This window comes from Trichechus manatus, unplaced genomic scaffold, assembly GCF_000243295.1.
Source record: "Trichechus manatus latirostris isolate Lorelei unplaced genomic scaffold, TriManLat1.0 scaffold00196, whole genome shotgun sequence".
Taxonomy (NCBI): Eukaryota; Metazoa; Chordata; class Mammalia; order Sirenia; family Trichechidae; genus Trichechus; species Trichechus manatus.
Genome location: NW_004444132.1, coordinates 3,729,773 through 3,752,874, shown reverse-complemented (window position 1 = coordinate 3,752,874; position 23,102 = coordinate 3,729,773). Strand labels below are relative to the sequence as shown.

Here is a 23,102-nt window from a genome sequence, read left to right as displayed (position 1 = left end):
CATGATTCCCAGTATTGTATGATTGTGTTATCTGATGTGATTTCCTTATGTGTTGTAAACTCTACCACTATGATATTATATGTGATCTCCTCACGTGTTATAAATTCTATCACTGTGTTGAGATTGACAAGGTTAGTGTCTTAATGCAATCTCTTTTGAGATATAAAAAGGGAAGCGAGCAGAGACGCATGGGAACCTCACACCACCAAGAAAGCGGTGCTGGGAGCAGAGCGCATCCTTTGGACCTGAGGTTCCTGTGCTGAGATACTCCCAGACCAAGGAAAGACTGAGGCATCACAAGGACTTTTCTCCGGAGCCGACAGAGAGAGAGAGCCTTCCTGGAGCTGATGCCCTGAATTTGGACTTGTAGCCTACTGGACTGTGAAGACAATAAATTTCTCTCTGTTAAAACCTTCCCCTTGTGGTACTTCTGTTAGAGCAGCACTAGATGACTGAGACAACCTTAATCTAAAGTACAATTTAAAAAATTGTGTTTTATTTTAAACAATTTTGCTGATTTATAGAACTGTGATGGATTTTTTTGGATTTATTTTACATCCAGCAAACTTGATTAGTTTAATTACACGTGTGCGCACACACACATGTTCAGTTATACATGTTTTCAATTATTAATTTCCTTTTTTCCCTATCTTGTTGAGAATTTTATTATAAATAAGAGCCAAAAATGTGTCAATTTTTTTATCCATCTTGATGCAAAAGTTTAAGCACTCAGCTACTAACCAAAATGTTGGTGATTCAAATCCACCCAAGGTGCTGTGGAAGAAAAGCCTGGAAATCTACTTCTGAAAGATCACAGCCATTGAAAACCCTATGGAGCTCAGTTCTGCCCTGAAACACGTGGTGTCACCATGAGTCAGAATTGACTAGACGGCCACTGATGTTACTCCTAGTGGAAACATGCATATATATTATATATATATATATATATATTTTTTTTTTTTTTGCCAGTTAACTACAGGTAGTTCCCAACTTACGACAAGGTTTCATTCTGACAGTGCCGTTGTAAGTCCTGACATAAGTCGAATACCTCATTTAAAAAAAAAATTGTCTTTTATTATCAATATCTGTAAGTCCAGCAGTGTTTTGAACAGTAAATCATAAAACTGAACATCTGAGAATGATAACATCAGCAAATTAAGTGCTGCAGCATATTACTAGTGATAAGATGTACAAAAACAAAAAAACAGGTGGTCATAAGTGCGGTTCGTCATAACTTAAATACATTGTAATTTGGGAACTACCTGTATAGTAACGTACTTCTTAATGTTAACTTACTCTTGCATCCTTGCCTCCCTGAGATAAACTGGATGTAACATTACTATAATTATTTATATATTGATGAATGTAGTTTGTATATATGTAATTTTCCTTTCTAGCACTGTCTTTGATGGATTTTTGTTCATATTAAATGAAATTACTTGGATAATTTGTTTTTCTTCTTCTTTATATGTTCTCTGGTATATTTTACATAAGACTGAATTATTTTCTCAAACATAACGATCCTTTAAAACTGTCTGGGCATGTGTTTGTATGTGGGTCTGTGTTGTGAGACCTATTCTTCCTTTAACTTATTGTAATCAGGCTTTCATTTTAACTACTACACCGGTCTCATTTATTTCAAGGTCACTGTAGATGTCCATTTTATCAAATCCATTAGTAAATTCCTAGCCTTGTCTTGTATAGCTTCCCAGCAGCATTTCACTTTCTTACATGGTTGTACTCTGATTACCTAAGTACAAGAGTCCCTATTACACACCTCCTACTATATCTCATGATCTGTTTGTCATTTTTTTATTGCACATTTGACTGATTGAAATCATATTAAATTATATTCTTATTTTCTGTTTATTGTGTTTCTCTTTTCTAATAGACTTGAAGACTTACCCTGAAGAAATTAAAGACTTTGTCTTCTAATTTTGTTTGTTTGCTTTTACTCAGTTCCTAGAATACTTCATGGCAACTGTTATGTATGCAATTAATATTTTTATTAATATAATAAATAGAGTGCAGATACTCAAGTCTCATATGCCATACATATGTTAAGTAAGAAGTAGTCAAACTTATATCTCTCTAAACCTCCAATACACAGACTATTGTTTTAACTCCCTTATACTTATTTAACGTTGGATAACATACTAAATGTGTTTAGTCAGCTAAACTACCCTGTGATAACTTGGTAATTAACCAATGGAAAATCTGCAAAATTGTTTGCTAGTTTTAGAAATTTGAACTTTAATCAAAGATATTTATATAATGTACTTCCTTGTTTAATACAATTTCAGAATGCCTTTTTTTCCATTACTTTATAATACATTAAGTACCTACAAAGGAAATGCTGGAAACATTATTATATAATCCTTTTGATTTCAGGCTGGACAACAGCGTTGGTGGGAGCAGGAGATTAAAATAAATGGGAATATCCAAAAGGGAGAATTAATTACATATAACTTGACTGAACTAATTAAACCAGAGGCTTATGAAGTACGACTGACTCCTCTCACCAAATTTGGGGAAGGAGATTCAACAATTCGTGTGATAAAATATAGTGGTAAGTAGCCCTTTATTTAAAAATCTTAATTTGCATATTAAACTGTCTAGTACATGTAGTTTGCAATTATCTACCAAGTTTAGACACAGAATAAAATTTAGTATATTGGCTTTCTAAATCATCAGCCAGGTGACAAAAAATACCTTAGTTATCATAAATTGTAATATTCAATTAAAATGTAGAGATAGAGAAAAATGCTTTAGTTAGCATTGAACCTAGGTGATGATTCAACAGTTTTCCTGGTCTGAAAAATAAATATTATATTTAGTTCTAAGTTTTTAAAATTATATTCTTAGCCATACTTATTAAAATCTTAAACATTTTAATTGAAAATTACTTATATATAATTTAGATTTAGACAATGTATACTTTAGTGGTGTAAAAGCATTTATAAGAAGTTAGTTCAAGTGAAAGAAAATGAAAAAATCATCTTACTGCCAGTATTTAGAATTTAGAATGATATATTTTTACAAGGTTTATTTTAAATGTAGTGAATTTGGACATTAAAAGAGAAGGCTCAACTAAAATTCATTCTATTCAGAGGTTACTTGTAGAAGTGACTTCTTTCTTACAACTAAATTGTAATTCAAAGATACTTGTTTGAAAGATAATACACAGAAATTTATCACTTCAGTTGCTCATATTTAAAATATATTGATATCTTTCAAGAAAAGGAGTTGTTGTTATTTTTCCTGTACTGTAGTGAAGCTGATAAATACATAGTGTCTTCAAAGTTATTAATTTCATAATTTGAAATAAAGAATGCAAGATCAGAAAAACAGCTAACATAATAGGAATAGTCTAGGCTCTGTATGTAGAAATAGTATAAATGGTTGAGAAAATACTCATTATGTTAAAACACGTTAGTGTACTAATGTTACAATTATATATGAACATGCTTTGTGTATGTATATGTGTTTTACCTGTTTATGACACTTTAACAGTAATGTCTAAGTGTAATAAAAATGGTTAATAGCAAACACTAGGAATTAACAACAAAATAGACATAAACTTCTCCAGTGTAGAATCACTGCCTGTTACAATAATGCTCTCCTTCGTCTAGCATGGAAATTTCTCTTATAGCAGTAAATGCCTAATTGATGTATACAGATACAATTTTGTCTCTTAGATTAGATATATCTTTGTTGCTGTTTCAGTGAAGTTTAAAGTATTTATTCCTCTTTAGTTTGAAATCAATTGGCATCTGGTATTGCGAACACAATTAGTTTGCTGAGACAAATCATTTGCTGGTGCACAAAAGCACAAGACATGTTGCTTTTCATTTGAAAACTGTGCGTGTTAATGTAATTAAACAAAGTGACAGAGTGGCATTGAATAACTATTTGTTTTATGACACATTGTGACATAACATGAGGACTGATTTATTTTCGCATGTACCAAGTTATTCTTAACAGAAATAGATAATAGGAAAAAAAAAAAAAGCAATGAAAGTTCATCTCCCTTGGATAATTGCTTTTATTGTTAAAATGTCTAGATTTTAGATTGGCCTACTGTCAGCCTCAGTTTTGATTTCTGGGTTGTGTTTAGAACTGATTAAGACATAAAAGGTCAGCAACTCCATTCCTTGGAAAATGAACAATTCCCCATACTATTTAGCATCGATCTTTTGGGTACTTTAAGACTGTTATTGCTGAGTTCTAAAGTAGATACTATTCAATCCTCTAGAACAAAACGGGTTACAGATATAATTCCATAGCCACAGTAGAGAAGATCCTTAAGTTTAGTAAGAAACTATGAAACACTGATTAGACTTTTATTTATAAAAGACATTGAAGCCATGCTAACTCTACTTTTTGCTTTTCTTATAGCTCCTGTAAATCCTCATTTGAGTAAGTATTTTTTCACTTTAAATATGGAACTGTATTTCATGAGTAAGAAAAATATAAAATGTGTAAATATACAAATACTATTTAGCAACTGTTCTTATTTAGTTTAAAATATAATGGATTAGAATCTGTAATACTATAGAATCCGTAATACTATCACTAAATGTGAATTTTTAAATTTCGAAAGATACAAGTCTGAAGACATATGATCTAATATTGATCATTGAGATTTATAAGTTTTTCTAAATATGGAAATATGGAGCCATTTCCCCAAACTAGTTAACGTTTGTTAGTTATGTAACTGTGGGATTATTTTTTCTTTTATAAGGTTGATGATTGTTATTTGTTGCTTAATTTCTTTGTTGTTCATTCTTTGAATTTCTACACTCTACTCGTAGAAGATTCTGGTTACTTAGAAAGTTGGTATTTGAAAGATTCGAATTGTGTAACAACAGTCCTGATTGTTATGAGAAAGAAGATAATTCTAGTTGCCATCCTCTTGATGATAATATTGCATATTAAAATTAAGGAGTGATTTTTCTGACTCCATTTTGTTTTTAATAATGTATCATTCTTGGCTAGGACAAGAATGAAGACCCACCTCTGCACCCCTACTCCCATCCCACTTCTCACATTCTCCATTACCTATCCTTAGTGAAGAAAATGCCCAAGTCTTTTTTTCTCATTTTGCTTTATTTCCTTTTCTGCAGTGGCCCTTCACTGATCAAGCACAGCCCAAACTACGTAACTTATGTTCTTGCTATATTTCCTATCAAAGAGCTTTTTCCTCTATCTTTTTTTAGATATTTTTCTATAGAAAGTTCACTTTTTTCCACTCAGTTATACTGCCTTTACCTCCTATTTTCTTCTTAAGTGCTATAATATTTTAATTTTATTTTTGTCATTTATTTGCTAAGGTTTAAGTCATATACAGTAAGAATTACTCTTTTTTTTGTATATAGTTCTATAAGAAGTGTTGACAAATTCATACAGTCATATAAGCCACCACTACAGAGTTCCATCACCCCAAACTACCCATACTGTATGTAGTTACACCTCTTCACTCCTGTAGCCCAATGCCTTCCAATCGGTTCCGACTCATAGCGACGCTATGGGACAGACTAGAGTTGCCCCATAGGTTTCCAAGGAGCAGCTGGTGGATTCAAACTGCAGATCTTTTGGTTAACAGCCGAGCTCCTAATCACTTTGCCATCAGGGCTCCTCTCCTCACCTCAGCCCTTGGCAAACCTATTTTCTGTTCAAACCATTTTACTGTAACATTCTAATCAGTCACAATATATTTATTGTTTATTCTCCACATTGCATAAAAACATACTTTCCTCATAATCATATTGTTAATGAAGCTGGAAAAAAAGTGCAAATTGAGCAATTCGGGAAACAAAAAAAAAAAATCTAAATTAGGAAAAAACATAATTAAAGATCCTAAGTACTTCTGTTGATTCTGAGTAATTTTTTTAATGAAGAAAATGCTTTTATATTTCTTCCCCCTGAAAAGATGATTATCTTAATAATGTAAGGTTTAAAGTTCTTCTGAATATATGTTGGCTTGATTACAAATTATAGTTTGCATGAAACATCTCCTCATGAGAAAGTATTGATTGTAAGAACATTTTGGGATATATATTATCTTTAATATGATAATAAATATTATATGAGACTTTATATATTGGTAACATTTGTGATTCACCAACATACATTTTTTAAGTGAATTTATCCCACATATCTATTTCCAAAATATCTATATAAAGAATGAGCCCATGAAATTTTTCAGTCTGGATCTTCATTAAACTTAAAAGTATTATTTCTCAGATTGAAATGGGAAGATATCGTTTATAGATTTTTTTTAAACATTGTGAAATTTTCATCTAAAAAAAAAAAGATGGTTAGTTGCCAAGAGAACTATATTCTACAATCCTGAGTAAGAACCAGAAGTTCTCCCGGATCCCTTCCATACCCTGGTCTCTTATTTCCTCAGGAATAGTAACCTCAAAAAAAAAAAAAAAAAAAAAAAATGTGATTAGACTGTGTTAATTGAAAATAAAAAGGAATAAAATAATGAACCGGAATTGAAAATAGTTCTGTGTCTTTCAAATATCTCAGCAATGGGGTTGTTCTGTAAAGAAGATTTAAAATTTTGAATAATCGTTTTGGTCTTATTTAAGCTCTGCAGTCCGTAAGATTATTAAGTTTTGGAAACTTCTGGAAACCATTTTTTCCTTTATATTAGAGGCTATAAGATGATATATGCATATATCTGAAAAACATTCTCATGCGTAAAAACCTTCCTTTCTCCCAAAATCAACTTTCAACTAATGAGAGGATTTACCATGCAAACCCACTCTAAAATATAAGTCCGTGAGAGGTATTTTTGTTTTTAATATAAGGTTAGATTTTTTGCTGGTTGTCTTAAGCAGTGATTCAAGAGAGTAAGTGGGCAAAAGAGGGTGTTTGGGCAATATACCCATTGTTGTTCAGCCCTGAGTTGTAATCTTTCCTCCCCATACTGGGTAAGAATCAGGGAAATAAAGCAAAATTTTGGAGATCATGTAACACAGAATATTTGAAATATTTTTATTTATTTCTATGGAGTCCCAAAACTCAGCCAAAATCATTCTGTATTTTAGAAAACTAGTGAAAAATTCAAGACCAACTCAATCTTCCATTCCATATTTTTATGAAAATCCAGGAAGTTGTTACTTTTCTACTTTATGAGATATTTTAGTATTTAATATTACATTGACTTTTGATAACTTTATATAGATGAGTGCATTTTCATAATCTATCAAAATATTCTTCATTCCAGTAAGCTTTTTTATGAATACATTTCTTTAAAAATGTTTATAATTGTCCCATATAAAGTGACAAGATAATCATAAAATTATCACGGTCCTTAATTTTGTTAAGTTTGTTTTGCCAACTTTTCATAAAATGTTTCCAGTATTAAGTTTCTTCACTGTAAAGATGTATGTCCCTTACCAAACATTTAGAGAAGAGCTTACACCAGTACTACGCAAATTTTTCAAGACATACAAAAGGAGGCAACACTTTGAATTTGTTCTAAAAAGGGAGCATAACTCTAATACCAAAACCAGGCAAAGACACCACAAAAAAAGAAAATTAAAGACCCATATCTCTCATAAATATGGATGTAAAAATTCTCAATAAAATTCAGCATCATATCAAAAAAATAATACACCGTGACCAAGCAGGGTTCATACCAGGTACTCAAGGATGGTTCAACATTAGAAAATCAATTAACATAATACACCACATAAATAAAAGGAAAGAAAAGAATCACATGATTGTCTCAATTGACGCAGAAAAGGCATTCGACAAAGTCCAACACCCAGTCCTGAAAAAAACTCTCAATAAAATAGTTATAGAAGGGAAACTCCTCAACATAATAAATGGCATCTCTACAAAACCAACGGCCAACATCATTCTTAGTGGAAAGAGGCTGAAAACATTCCCCTTGAAAACAGGAACAAGACAAGGATGTCTTTTATCACCACTCCTATTTAACATTGTATTGGAAGTCCTAGCTAGAGGAATAAGGCAAGAAAAAGAAATAAAGAGCATCCCATTTGGTAATGCAGAAGTAAAACTGTCCCTATTTGTAGATGATATATAGAAAACCCAAAAGACTCCACTAGAAAACTACTGGAACTGATAGAAAGATTCAGCACAGTACCAAGATACAAGATAAATGTACAAAAATCCACTGGATTCCTATACACCAATAAAGAGAACAATGAAAAGAAAATCAGGAAAACAATACCATTTACAAAAGTCTTTAAAAAAATAAAACAATTAGGAATAAATCTGACCAGGGATGTAAAAGACCTATACAAAGAAAACAAGAAAACACTACTTCAAGAAACCAACAGAGACCTACATAAATGGAAAAACATACCATGCTCATGGATAGGTAGACTCAATATTGTGAAAATGACAATTCTACCCAAAGCAATCTACAAATACAATGCAATCCTGATCCAAATACCAAAAACATTCTTTAAAGAGATGGAAAAATCGATCATTAACTTTATACAGAAAGAGAAGAGGCCCCGGAGAAGTAAAGCACTATTGAAAAAGAAGACTAAAGTAGGAGGACTGGCACTACCTGACCTCAGAACCTACTGTACAGCTCTGGTAGTCAAAACAGCCTAGTGCTGGTACAAGAAGAGAAACATTCACCAATGGAACAGAATTGAGAACCCAGGTGTAAATCCATCCACCTATGGTCACCTGATCTTTGACAAAGGCCGAAGTCCATCAAATGGGAAAAGACAGTCTTTTTAACAAATAGTGCTGGAAAAACTGGATGTCCATCTGCAAAAAAATGAAACAGGACCCATACCTCACATCCTACACAAAGACTAATTCAAAAAGGATCAAAGAGCTAAATATAAAACCAAAAACTATAAAGATCATATAAGAAAAATAGGATCATCACTAGAGGCCCTAACACAGCATTAACAGGGTACAAACCATAACCGTTAACATACAAACTACAGAAGATAAGCTAGATAACTGGGACCTTCTAAAAATTAAACACTTATGCTCATCAAAAGACTTCACCAAAAGAGCAAAAAGAGAACCTACAGACTGGGAAAAATTTTTTGACTATTTCAAATCGACAAAGGTCTAATCTCTAAAATCTACAGGAAAATCCAACACCTCTATGACAAAAAGACAAATAATCCAATTTAAAAATGTGCAAAGGAAATGAACAGACACTTCACCAAAGAAGACATTCAAGCAGCTAACAGACACATGAGGAAATGCTCGCGATCATTAGCCTTTAGAGAAATGTAAATCAAAACCACAATGAGATACCATCTCACCCCGGCATTACTGGCATGAATCAAAAAAACAGGAAATAACACATGTTGTAGAGGCTGCAGGGAGATTGGAATTCTTATGCATTGCTGGTGGGAATGCAAAATGGTAAAACCATTTTGGAAAACTATATGGAATTTCCTTAGAAAGCTAGAAATAGAAATACCATATGATCTAGCAATCCCATTCCCAAGAATATATCCTAGAGAAATAAGAGCAGTTACATAAATAGACATATGCACACCCATGTTCACTGCAGCATTGTTCACAATAGCAAAAATGATGGAAACAACCTAGATGCCCATCAACATCTGAATGGGTAAACAAACTATGGTACATAACACAATGGTGTACTACACAATGATAAAGTACAATGATGAATCTGTGAAGCATCTCATAACATGGATGAATCTGGAGGGCATTGTGCTGAGTGAAAGAAGTCAATCACATATTGTATGAGACCATTACTATAAAAAAATCACAAAATGTTTACACGCAAAAAGAAAGAATCTTTGATGGTTACCAGGGAGGGGAGGGGTGGGGATGGAAAAACATTAAATAGACAATAGATATGTGGTAACTTTGGTGAAGTGTAAGACAGTGCACAATATTGGGGAAGCCAGCACAACTTGTTCGGGGTACAGTCATGGAAGCTCCATGGACAAATCAAAACTCCCTGAGAGACTGAATTATTGGGCTGAGGGCTGTAGGGACCATGGTCTCAGGGAACATGTAGTTCAATTGCCATAACATAGTTTGTAAAGAAAATGTTGTACATTCTACTTCGGTGAGTACTGTCTGGGGTCTTAAAAGCCTATGAGCAGCCATCTAAGATACTCCACTGGTCTCATCCCTTCAGGAGCAAGGGAAAATGAAGAAAACTGAAGACACAAGGGAAAAATAAGTCCAAAGAACTAATAGACCATATCTACCACGGCCTCTACCAGACTGAGTCCAGTACAACTAGATGAAGCCTGGCTACCACCACTGACTGCTCTGACAGGGATCACAACAGAGGTGCTGGACAGAGTTGGAGAAAAATTTAGAATAAAATTCTCACTCAAAAAAAGACCAGACTTACTGGCCTGACAGAGACTGAAGAAACCCCAAGAGAATGGCCCCTGGACACCCTTTTAGCTCAGTAATGAAGTCACTCCTGAGGTTCACCTTTTATCCAAAGATTATACAGGCCCATAGGACAAAACGAGACTAAAGGGGCACAGCAGCCCAGGGGCAAGGACTAGAAGGCAGGAGGGAAGAGGAAAGCTGGTAATAGGGAACCCAATGTTGAGAAGGGAGAGTATTGACATGTCATCAGGTTGTTAACCAATGTCATAAAACAATATGTGTACTAACTATTTAGTCAAAAGCTAATTTGTTCTGTAAACCTTCATGTAAAGTACTATAATAATAAAGATGTATGTCCAAGTAATGAAGAACTATTCAGATTGCTGTTTCTTTGTCTTGATTTGAATAATTGTAGTCTCATCACCTTTAAATATATGGCAAACAATTTATCTGTCATATATAAAATAACTTAAATATTGAAAACTTTTAGGCACTAACCTTTTTTAGGTTTTTATAAGCTGTATAGTTGCTTAATTTTACTTTGAGAGACTTATATATTCAGGTTTCAAAAATGCTTTGTTCATTTTTGGTGACAATTTTTTTCCTCTTTTTTAAAATAAGTATACTAAATTATAAAAAAAATTAATTGGTGTTATAAAAGTTTATTACGCACAACATTTAACTGCATACAAGAAATAAGATTTGATAGCAGATCTATACACTGAAATCTTCAATCTTTCAATTTGACCTTTTGTATCTTATTTATGTATATATGACACATAATTAAAGAACTGGAAACATTTTAAATCAAACATTGCCCTTAGGAGATTGTCATAACCTCAAAGTAGCAATCAAAGGGATCTCATATTATGCCTAAAAGACATTAGAGTATACGTGCTTGCGTATAACCACACTGGTGTCACCAAAGTTATATCTTCAATTGATAGCATCAAGAGGTCTTATTTATTGATAGCATGGGCTTATTTATTACAAGATAGATGGCATAAATGTGCACCTAATAAACCTTTTACATGCAATATTTTTTATCCATAAATTTACTGACTTAGAATCCCTTGAAAATTTATATTCCCTGCAACCCTATCTCTCCAGAATGTGGAATATAAATAAACACAAAGAGAGGCAGCAACTCTTTAATCTGAAAACAAAAACAAAACGAAACATTTCTTAAATTTAAAAGGTAAAGCCTTTTGTTTTCCTTTTATTTCTAAGTGCCAGTAGTTTCCAGTTAATGCAGGGACATGATCCCAATCCCAAACCCCCGATTGCCAATAATTGTGAATAAGTAACTAATTAGGGAGAGGGCTGGTGGTCAGATGGGAATCTCTGTTCTTTGTTTATTTATGCTATTAATTCTGGCTAATCTGAATTCAATTTTGACTTCCCCATTTATTAGCTGATCTTAGCCACAGTTTTCTCCTCTGTGAGCCTCATAATTAAGGATTACAGTGATTTCAAAGAGTTCTTATGAGGTTCGTTGACATAAATTATGTTTAATTTTTCTCAAGGACACACACTGTTCAATTTTTGGTGTTGTGAATGTTATCAACTCTTTTATTTACTCAGTTTTTCAGGTAAGGTGGGTCCCAGTAAGAAAACCCTTCGCTATCTGGAAACATAGCAACCACCCAAATTTTAGGGACGTTGAAGAAAGCTCGCTCTGAACTTGTGTTGAGTCTCAACTCATGATGTAGCAGTCATCTAAGAAAACCTAGTCCTTCCTTGGGTCCTTATATAAAGTCTCTTCATTACTTCATTTCAAGCGAATTTCAAGCATGTGGCAATCTCATATTCAAATAAATTATCAATGATGATTTAAAAATAATTTTCTATTATCTCACTCCGTGCAAACTGCCATTTGTGCAAATGGATATACATGAAAGCACTTCCAGACATGGTGTAAAAAAAATTATAAATTCAAGGTATACATCTTTAAAATGTTGTCACATAAATTAATAAAGATCATTTTCAATTGACAGTTTTGTTACAGTTGTTTCTGTACGTCCAAAATGAAAGTTGTGAAAGTTCTTCAGCTATAATTCAAACACTAATTAGTCTATTTAATTTCATTTATCTGGATATTTCAGGGAAAATGATTGAGGTGGTCATTATTCAGTAAGAAATGGATTTACGTATCACAATTACTCTTTTTCATTCAGTTTGGAATAGGTTTATGTTAGTGTTAACCTTGTACATTTTTATTGTTCTTTTGTCATTATGGTGACCTTCCATTATTACTGCTTTAATTTTTTGTTAGATGAGTGTTGCAATGTTTACATTAATTTGTTAACAGGAGAATTTCACTGTGGATTTGAAGATGGTAACATTTGTTTATTCACACAAGATGATACGGATAATTTTGACTGGACAAAACAAAGTACTGCAACAAGAAATACAAAATATACTCCTAACACAGGTCCAAATGCTGATCCTAGTGGCTCCAAAGAAGGTATGTGGTTATGAAGTGTTGTGTTCATAGCAATCATACCCTAGCCTTGAACTTTATAAAATGCTGTTAATATGAAATATGTGAGAGTATTTAGTTATGGTTTTAAGATTGTGGGGAAAAGCATTAAATTTTATACACGGTATCAATAATTTAGGTATTTTCAAAGTTTGTAAATATTTTCTCTTAAAACTACTTGACCTATATAGTTGAAAAATTAAAAATATATTTTTGGGTAATTCAAGACTAAATTTTCAATTTTATCACAAATTTATTTTTATATTATAATAACTATATCTGTAATTATGTAAGTCATTTCTTTAAATTATTATATTAAAGCTACCATTAATTATGTATGCAAATACACATTATATAAATGAAGTGCAAATCCCTGTATTAGTCCTTACCTCCTATGAAAACTCTAAAACTTCTCAATGATTTAAAATTTAATGTTACCTAACAATTGTATTTAAATACTTAATTTTCTTTTTTTAAGGTTTTTATATGTACATTGAGACATCTCGACCCAGGTTGGAAGGTGAAAAGGCTCGACTTCTCAGCCCTATTTTCAGCATAGCTCCCAAAAACCCTTATGGACCCACGAACACTGCATACTGTTTCAGCTTCTTTTATCACATGTATGGACAACATATAGGTAAGATGGCAAGAATTACTATGTTCCTTCAAAAGGAAATCATAATTAAGAAGAAAAAGGTTCAAGGCAGACATTTTTTACTAGTTAAGTTAAACTATTGTTTGGTTTTAAGAAGGCTTCAGGAGATATTTTTGGTTTAAGGTCTAAAGATTATCTCAGGGCAATAGTTTCAGGGGTTTATCTAGCGTTCAAGCCTCTACAAAGTCTGCAGTTCATAAAAATTTGAATTTCTGTTCTACAGTTTCCCCCTTTTGATCAGGATTTCTCAATAGAATCCTTGATCAAAATGTAAGTAATGGTAGCTGGGCAACATCCAGTTCTTCTTGTCTCATGGCACATGTGACAGTTGTTCATGGAGGCAATTAGCTGCACATTCTATATCCTCCACCTATTCCTGACTCTCCTTCTTTGTCTGTTGCTTTAGGCAAATAGAGACCATTTGTTGTGCATTGAATGGCTGCTTGCAGGCTTTAAGATATCAGGCACTGCACAACAAACTAGAGTCAGAACAGCAGCACTAGACATGTTATTAGGCCAGTTCACTAGGATGTCCCATGAAACCATGACCTTAAACCCCTAATCCAAGGAACCAAAAAAATATCTGCCTTGAGCATTGTGCTCTTTTAAGAACTATCTATGTGGGATCAAATTGACAACAGCAACTAGAAAGATTAGATAGGAACTTTAGAGGGCAGTGACTTTATGTTAATGGTGGAGGAACAACTCAGAAAAGGAGGGTGAAAATGGTTACACAAGTCAAAGAATGTAATAAGTGTAACTGAATTGTACATGTAAAAACTATTGAATTGGTTATGTTTTTCTGTGTGCATTCTCCATAACAACAAAAACATAAATAAAAATAAACAAAATTTTTAAAAAGAAGTAAAAGGTTCACAAACACACAGCATGAAAACAATTTTAGTCATAGAATGGCATTGTTGACTTTTTAAACAATTTACTTACACACTGCAAAATAAGATTTTAAGAATCTTCCTACAGTTCTTTTCTAATATTCCAAATCTAGATTAGAATTTGAAGTTTTTAGAGCTTTAGCTACCCTCACTGGGATCCTAACTCAGACAGATGAGTTACATTCTTTGTGAGACAGTCCTTGTGCAATTAACACCAATATAATTTAGGCTATTTCTTTCCAAAGAAAGTTACTTGAATGATGACACAGTGCATATAAATGATGATTAAAAATATTATTGTCATATTTGAGAGGGAAAATTCTTAGTACCCATCCACGCATTCTAAATATTGGTGTGATTTTTTTTCTTGTTTTACAGTGTCAAACACACCAAGTAGAATTTAAGAATTGTCCTAGGTCCTGAAGAGGATACAAACATGAAAACTCACTCCCTGCCCTTAGAGATCTTATGCTGTAACAAAGACTCATTGAGTAAACATACAACTGTGCCAGATAGAATACCAATTAACACTGAGAGTGGACCTAGCAGAACTCGGGGGTAGGGGAGGTCATGTAGCCCACAATTCTTTCAGTGTAATTCCAAATTAAAAAAGAAAAAAAAAAAATCTGTGAACATAAGGAGTTTGTTTGTTTTGTTTATTGTTGTGTTGTTGTTGTTGCAATTTTAACCATTTGGCAGTACATGCTGGCCTGATCTACATTTGTCAGCAATACATGACCTGAACTGACATAAGCTAATTCATAGTCTTTATTTATCCTACTTAATATGAGCATTTATATCCCTTGCAGCAAAAATATTTATATGTTTAGTTATAGGAGTCTGCTCCAGATCTTTCCAAGAGATATCACATAATATACAATTTATTCACTATACTACCTTTTCAAAATAAGACAAAATTCTGAATAGTGAAACATATCTAGCCCCACAGAGCTAGGACAAGAAGGGATGTGGATCTGTATCCAGGTGAGGAAAAAGACAGTGCTTCAGAACAAAGGAAACCATTTTGCTTGAGGATGCAGGAGGATGTTTCCAAAAGGCAGTAATGGGCACAGGAAGGAGTAAGGACCTGGTTATGAGGAATTAAATGTGGACACTTAAAATGGTATTAAATGACATAAACTAATAAAAAACACTTCTGTACTGAACATATAATACAAACACAGCTGAGTCCTGCACCATCCTTCCAATCATCGCTATGTTTGAGCCCATTGTTGCAGACACTGTGTCAATCCATCTCGTTGAAGGTCTTCTTTTTCACAGACTCTCTACTTTACCAAGCATGATGTCCTTCTCCAGGGACTTGTCCCTCCTGATAACATGTCCAAAGTATGTGAGATGAAGTCTTGGCATCCTTGCTTCTAAGGAGCATTCTGGCTGTACTATCTTATTACAAAAGTAGGATTAGCTCATCTCTAATTCCTCCCTTTAGTTGATCATATATATGTACATATATATATATATATATATATGTATGTTACTTAATTTCTGTTGAACATATCTCATAGACTTTATTTTCCTCTTCAGATTTATATTGGCCCTGGAATATTTTTAATTCATTTTTAAATAAACAATGCCAAGATCATATTATGATTTACTTTAAGGAGTGAAATATGCTTTTACTTATATATGAGACTGGCTCTGTCTCAAAATTTCTACACATTTATGTCGAGTTGCAAAATAACTTTAATGTACTTTTGACTGCACATTTTTTATTCTTATCCTTTTTATATTCAAGGGATTTCCAGTTGACTTTGTACTACTTTTATTATGGTGATTTGGGGATGGAGATGGGGAGGATAGCCCTCTATTTCATGGGACATATTTACCACTTGGTCCCTGTGCTATCAAGGCATTCATTTCTATGCTTTACCAGATGGTTGAAAGTTTGAAGTTGGGTATTAGGACTGTCACTTGGGTCCCTCTCAGCAGGGAGCAGTAATGCTGCTTACTAAAATTGGGGCAAAAATATCTGCACCAGATATTGAGTAATCAGTTAAGACTAGATGAGCTGCTTCATTATATCTTTGACTACAATCTTCTCTCTTTGCATATACTATTCTCAGACCCTCATTTATCTGTAAACCTGGGTGGCATTTATAGTCACAGGTTTTACACACTGCTTTATGTGTTTAATTCATTTTTTTGTAAGTCCAGATTAAAAAAAATGACTTACCTTGGATTTCTAAGAGACTATAAAATAATTGCAGTTAGTACTTAATAGGTAGCTGTGAATAATTCTTGTCGTTTTAACTGTGACTAAAGACAGTATTTCATTGAGGAAGTTATAATTGTTTAATAATAGAAAATGGGTGATTAACTATCATCAATCTAAGAAATGAGATTTCTCTTTGAAATAAAGTCAAACTTGTTTTACTAGTTATCTATTGTTGTGTAACAAAACTCCCCAAAATCTAATGACTTAAAACAACAACAGTTATTATCTCACAGTTTTTTTTGGGTCAAGAATATGGATGTGACTTTTCTGGGTGGCTGTGGCTCAAGGTTTCTCATGAGGGTACAGTCAAGCTGTCAGCTGAGTTTACAGTTTAATTTGCAGACAACTGGGGGAGGATAAACTTCTAAGCTCATATACATGTTTTTTGGCAGATGTCAGTCCCTCACAGGTTGCTGGACTAAGAATCTCAGTTTCTTGCTGGCTGTTGGATGGAGACCTCACCATATTGACCTCTCCACAGTGCTGCCTCATGACTTAGCAGCAGGTCTCACCTAGAGCAAGCAATCCTTGAGCAAGAAAGCACAGCCAAGACATATATATATATATATAACCTCATCTCTTTCATATATATATATATATATATAAAACCTAATCTCTGAAGTGACATCCCACAATTTATGCTCGTTTCTATTTGTTAGAAATGAATTGATAATTCCAGGCTACACTCCAGGGGTGAGACTTACAGAAGAGTAATAATGTTAGGATCAGGGCGGTGGTAGTTCAGTGGTAGAATTCTCACCTTCCAAGTGGGAGTCCCAAGTATGATTCGTGGCCAATGCATCTCATGTGCAGTCACCACCCATCTGTCAGTGGAAGCTTGGATGTTGCTATGATGCTGAATAGGTTTCAGTGGAGCTTCCAGACTAAGATGGACTAGGAAGAAAGGTCTGGCAATCTTCTTCCAAAAATCAGCCAGTGGAACCCCATGGATTGCAATGGTCCAATTTGCAGCCAATCATGGGGATCACACAGGACGGGGCAGTGTTTCATTCTGTTGTGCAGGTAACAACAACAGTATTAATGTTAAGAGGAAGATGTTATTGGGAGGCATCTTAGAACTTGACTGACACACTTGTATAATTTCTTGTTAGTTAAAATATTTGTCAAAATTGACTGAAGAAAAAAACGTACTTCCAAATGAAAGCTGCAGTGTATTAGCCTTAAAATAACTATTGATTTATGTGTACATGATAAAAGAGCTGGCTACTAACAATAATATAAGATCCTTTCAAAATTCCTGTAGCTTCTAGTAGTCCCTTCAATTTCTGATGAATTGGTTGAGTATTTAACTTCCTTGCAAAGAAATTGAACCTCATATGAGGTCACTGCATATGATAAAAGCTTATTAAAAACTGATAAGATATATACTGCATTTATTTATTAAAATAAGAATGTGAGATATAAGCATCATATGATACCAGGAAATCAGAGATAAAATCACAAAAGGTACTTATGAATACATTCATTGAACTTGATAATAATGGTCCAATAAAATTGTGGATCTGAAAAACTAATTTCAATTTAGATCAAATGGGTGGCAAGGAAAAGCGGTTAATTAATGAAGTCTTCTCTTTTGTGAATCTTGAGGATAAAGACGTGATAATATCGATAGATGAGGCTGTGGGAGGGCCTTTATAAGAGGAGAAATAGTTAATTGAAAGGATAAGTTAAGAGACACATAAAACAGAGGGAAGCAAGTTTCACGAAGAGATAGGAATTCAGAGCTCTAGTAAGGGAATTAGCCTGGGGAGGGGAACTAAAGCCACTTCCACTGCAGTGGGAAGAAAAGAATCAAGTAGGAATATGGCTTCTGATACACTCCTAGATGGCAGAACCCCAAGAAGATGCAAGAGTTCCTTTCCTAACAGCCTCTATTTTCTCTGTGAAATAGAAACAGAAGATGCATGTTCAAAGAGTAGATAGCTTTAGGAGAGTGGTGAATGAGAGCAGAAATTGACTAGGAATATCGAGATGGTTAGAGAGGTTATAAATCAGGACACCAATCCTCAGAGTTCTGAAATGCATTTTAGAATATACTGCTGAGTTTGAGTTCCCTCACTTCTTGCATACGGTACTATATTAGCCTTCTAAATAGTCTACTTGCTGCCACTTTGCCGGTATTTTCCAGGTTAAAAATCATTCTTTAAAACCAGTAACGTAAGAACCTCAAGGATATATGCCCCCTCTGACTTCTGTTTTGGGTAGCTCTATAGTCTGTTCCGGCTATACTTGGAGCTCTCCAAATCAAGCTGTATTGCATCTGAGGCCTCTTTACATGCTCTGCCCTTTGTCCTGCTGAACTGTATTGCTTGGAGAGGGCAGAAACAATACCTTGCTAATATAAATATTTATTACATGAATTTTTTTTTTAATTGTATGAAAGAATAAGTACCTTTTTTCCCCATTTGATCATCCATGTAACTTCTATTCTTCTTTCAAAATTCAGCTCAAGGACATCTCCAGAAATTCATCCCCAGTCTTCCTGCTCCTTTTTTCCTCAGAGCGCCTGATGCATATCGATATCATAGTGTTTGTCTCACTGATCTTTGCTAGATTTTAAGTTCTTTGAGCACATTAACCATGATTTATTTATATTTGAACCTCTGGGACAACAATTGCTCAATAGATTAAAAAATGATCCAAACCAGGTAGATTTTTAACTACTAGAAGAATAACAAAACAAGGGAATTGATAGTATGGAGTTTAAATTGGAAATGGAAGTTAGTTTCACCAAGACCTTACAGACTGGGAGAAAAATAAAATTCAGAAGTTCTATGTTAATTATTGAAGTGTAACCTGAATTTGTGTCTAACTGCTCTGGCAGCTAAAGCATAAGGAAAGCAAGAGGCACCTGTTTCTTAGCAATTCATGGAGAAATGTATAAAAGTAATCTAGTGTATTATAATGGGCAAGATCTTCAATGAGTACTTTAAAAAATATGCAAAACTTGTTCAAATGAAAATTATATATATCGACACATCAAAATATCTGAGAGAATAAAGTCTACATCTTGAGTTGAAATATTGTGGTCTAGATATGTCAGCTTATGATGATCTTACTTAATGTAGAAATAGAATTTAGAAAATCTAGAATTAACCTCCCTTTTAGCTTTTCTTAATTAGATATCTCAGGTACCCTTTAGTAAGAGAAAGGATTTAATTCCTTTAGTAAGAGATAAACAGTTAAATTTTAAAAAAATTAAATGGTGATTAAACATTTTTATATGAGGGCAGAGCCGACATGGCACTATAGACAGAAGCACCATGCAGTCCCTTCACAGCAAAGACCTGAAAAACTAAGTAAAACAGAAAGAAACATCAGTTTTGGAACTCTAAGTGTTAAATGAAGAGATAAAGAACTCAACCAAGCACTGAATGGAATAAGAAACTGAAAGAGAACAGAAAGCGAGAAGAAATGTATTCGGAGGTCCCCTATCAGCTAACACAGCACAGATTCACCATTTTGGACTCCTGTCAGACATTGGCAGACAAGGAGTTCAGGAAAGCAGCTTCACGGAGCTCCCAGCAGGAGACAGAGCACCTGGTAACCAGCAATATTCATTTTGCTGGCCCCCATCATTCTCCCCCTGCTCAACCTCTGCCGCATCATAGCTTGCTTTGGTCTTTTGGCCAGCCGGGAAGTGCAGGGTCCATGCCGCTTGGATTTGCCCCACCCACTCAGCAGACAGGGAGTACGGGAAAATAGCTTCATGGAGCTCCCAGCAGGAGACAGAACAACCAGTAAACAGCAATATACGCTTTCCCATCCCTCACCCTTCTTCCCCCTGCTTGGCCTCCTCTGCTTCTTACCGGCCACAGTCTCTTGGCCAGGAGGCCCTGGCTTCGGCCCTGTGCCACTTGGATTCTCCCCACCCACACTGATTTGAGGAGACGTGACCACCAAGGAAAGCCGACCCCCGCTGCCTCCAGTGCCCCCACCTTTTGCGCCCCAGCTGGGGGCTCCAGGAATCCCCCCTCCCCAGGCTCACTGAGTGCCATTTGTTGCCAGTGTTGCTTTTGGATACTTCTTTTATTTTCTTCCATGCATCTCACTACCTCCCCCTCCTTTCTCTCAAACACCTGGCTCTGTGTGCCATCTTTGCTTCTTCTTGAGAGGCTGTGAGGTACTGCTCAACTGGAGAACTGCTTCCCTGGCCTGTGCCACCATGCTGGTGGGATCCCAGGGCTTTTATTTGTTTGTTTGTTTTGTTTTGTTTTATTCTGCTTTGTTTTGTTTCTTTGTTTTCTTTTTCTTTTTGTGACTTTGGAGGCTCTTCTAGTCGGGCTGTACTGCACAGCTTGGGAGCCACTTTCCCAGTCTGTGCAGCTGCACTTGTGGAATCCCTGGGGGCATTTCTCTTTTTTGGTTTTCTTTTTTCCTTTTTGTCTTTCTTCATTTCTCAGTTTCTCATCTCTCTATACTTACCTTCTTTTCCTGTCTCCTGAATACTTGGTGCTGTGTGACATTTCTACCCCTTCTTGTAAGGCTGTACTTCTCAGCCTGGGAGCCCCTTCCCTGGTCTTCACAGTCACACCGGTGACATCCCTGGGGGCTTTGTTTTCTTTTTATTATCTAGTTTGTTTTTTTTCTTTTTGTTTTTCTCCATTTCTCATTTTCTAATCTCTCCACTCCACCGGCAAACTTCCTTAGCACTGTTTATTTTTTGTTTGTTTTTGGCTCCTGTTTCTCTCTGCTCTCTCTCTCATTTTTCCCATACCCATCTTGGCTCCACACATCACAGTCTCCTACCTTCTTCTTGTCTAACAGCACCATGCATTGAACATCACACCTGTGAGCAGCACAGGGATGGCCTACTGGAACCTGCCCTGCCCTTATTCCCAGCCTGCCCTGTCGGCCTTAGTATATGCCACAAACAACCAATCCCAGCCCCTCCCCTTCAGCTGGACCGGCCCTGCTGTACCATACCTGAGTGACTGACCCTGCCCATTGGACAAGGAGGTGAAAAGTACTGTGCCCACAGATGAGAAAACAACAAAACGCACACCCCGCCTGCTCAGACATAACCAAAGAAAACAAAAAAGCAGGACAAAATGAACAAATCTACAATCAATAAATGAAGCAATTAACTACTGAATGTACCGAAGACAGCAGACAACATCAAAACATATAAAAAAATAGGACAGGTTGGTCCCAGTAGGTGTTCAAAATAAAACACCAGATGATTTTCCAGTAGAAGAAAAGGCACTAGAACTACCGGATAGAGAATTCGAATCTCTAATATTCAGCGCTGTCCAAGAGTTGAAGCAAAAAGCAGACAAAAATAAGGAAAAAATAGATAAATTCATGGAAAAGGCAGACAAATTCATGGAAAATACAGACAAAAAAATGGAAGAATTCAGGAAAATAATACAGGAACAAAATGCCAAAATAAATTCACAACTAGAAATTATACAATGACAAGAATTAGAAATCCAAAAGATAAACAACAAGATTTCAGAAATGGACAGTGTCATAGAAGGGCTTAGGAGAAGGTTTGAAATGATGGAAGACAGGATCAGTAAAACTGAAGATAAACACTTGGATACAACTCTGTCTGAGGAAAAATATGAAGAAAAAAAAAAAGAAGAAAAATGAAGAAACCCTGAGAATTATGTGGGATAGAATCAAAAGCAAAACTTTGTGAGTGATCGGAGTTCTAGAACAGGGGGAGAAAACAGAAAACACACAGAGGATCATTGAAGAATTGCTGACAGAAAACTTCCCCAATATCATGAAAGATAAAAAGCTGACAATCTAGGAAGCTCAACAAACCCCATATAGGACAGACCCCAAAAGAAAATCACCAAGACATATCATAATCACACTCGCTAAAAATCAAAGACAAATGAAGAATCCTGAGACCAGCTCAAGAAAAACAAAAAGTCACATACAGAGGAGAAACAATAAGATTAAGCTCGGATTATTCAGCAGAAACCATGCAGGCAAGAAGGCAATGGGATGACATTTATAAAAGCTTGAAAGAAAAAAATTGTCAGCCAAGAATAATATATCCTGCAAAACTCTCATTCAAATACAATGTTGAAATTAGGGTATTTCCAGATAAACAGAAATTAAGGGACTATGGAAAAACCAAACCAAACTTAAAAGAATTATTAAAGGGAGTCCTTTGGTCTGAGAACGAACAACATTAGACGACAGCCTGAATCTAAGACGCAAGATTGTACCAACCAGATACCAACCTAGGACATGAACTCTCAAGGACTATACAAAACCAAAAGAAATGCAACGGTACCAGAGCGGTTAATCTGTAAATGACAACAACATCAGAACAATAAAAGAGGGAGTAAATGGTGTAGGTATGGAACTTTCTAATGGAGAGGAAGGCAAGGTGATACCAAGTAATAGACTGGTTCAAACCTAGGAAGATAAGGGTAAATTTCAAACAAAGTTAACAAACCTACTCATCAAACTAAAGAAGAAAAACATAAAATCTCATTAAAAAAAAAA

General features: G+C 34.8%; 1 protein-coding gene across 1 annotated transcript in view; it reads left to right on the top strand.

Moving 5' to 3' along the window:
- MDGA2 (MAM domain containing glycosylphosphatidylinositol anchor 2) overlaps positions 1-23,102 on the top strand; it is a 560,321-nt gene that overhangs the window by 502,322 nt on the left and 34,897 nt on the right. Inside the window, exons 11-14 of the mRNA XM_004387883.3 lie at positions 2,392-2,569; positions 4,399-4,419; positions 12,659-12,814; positions 13,308-13,466. Coding sequence (XP_004387940.1) covers positions 2,392-2,569; positions 4,399-4,419; positions 12,659-12,814; positions 13,308-13,466 — 514 coding nt within the window. The remainder of the gene's footprint in view (positions 1-2,391; positions 2,570-4,398; positions 4,420-12,658; positions 12,815-13,307; positions 13,467-23,102) is intronic.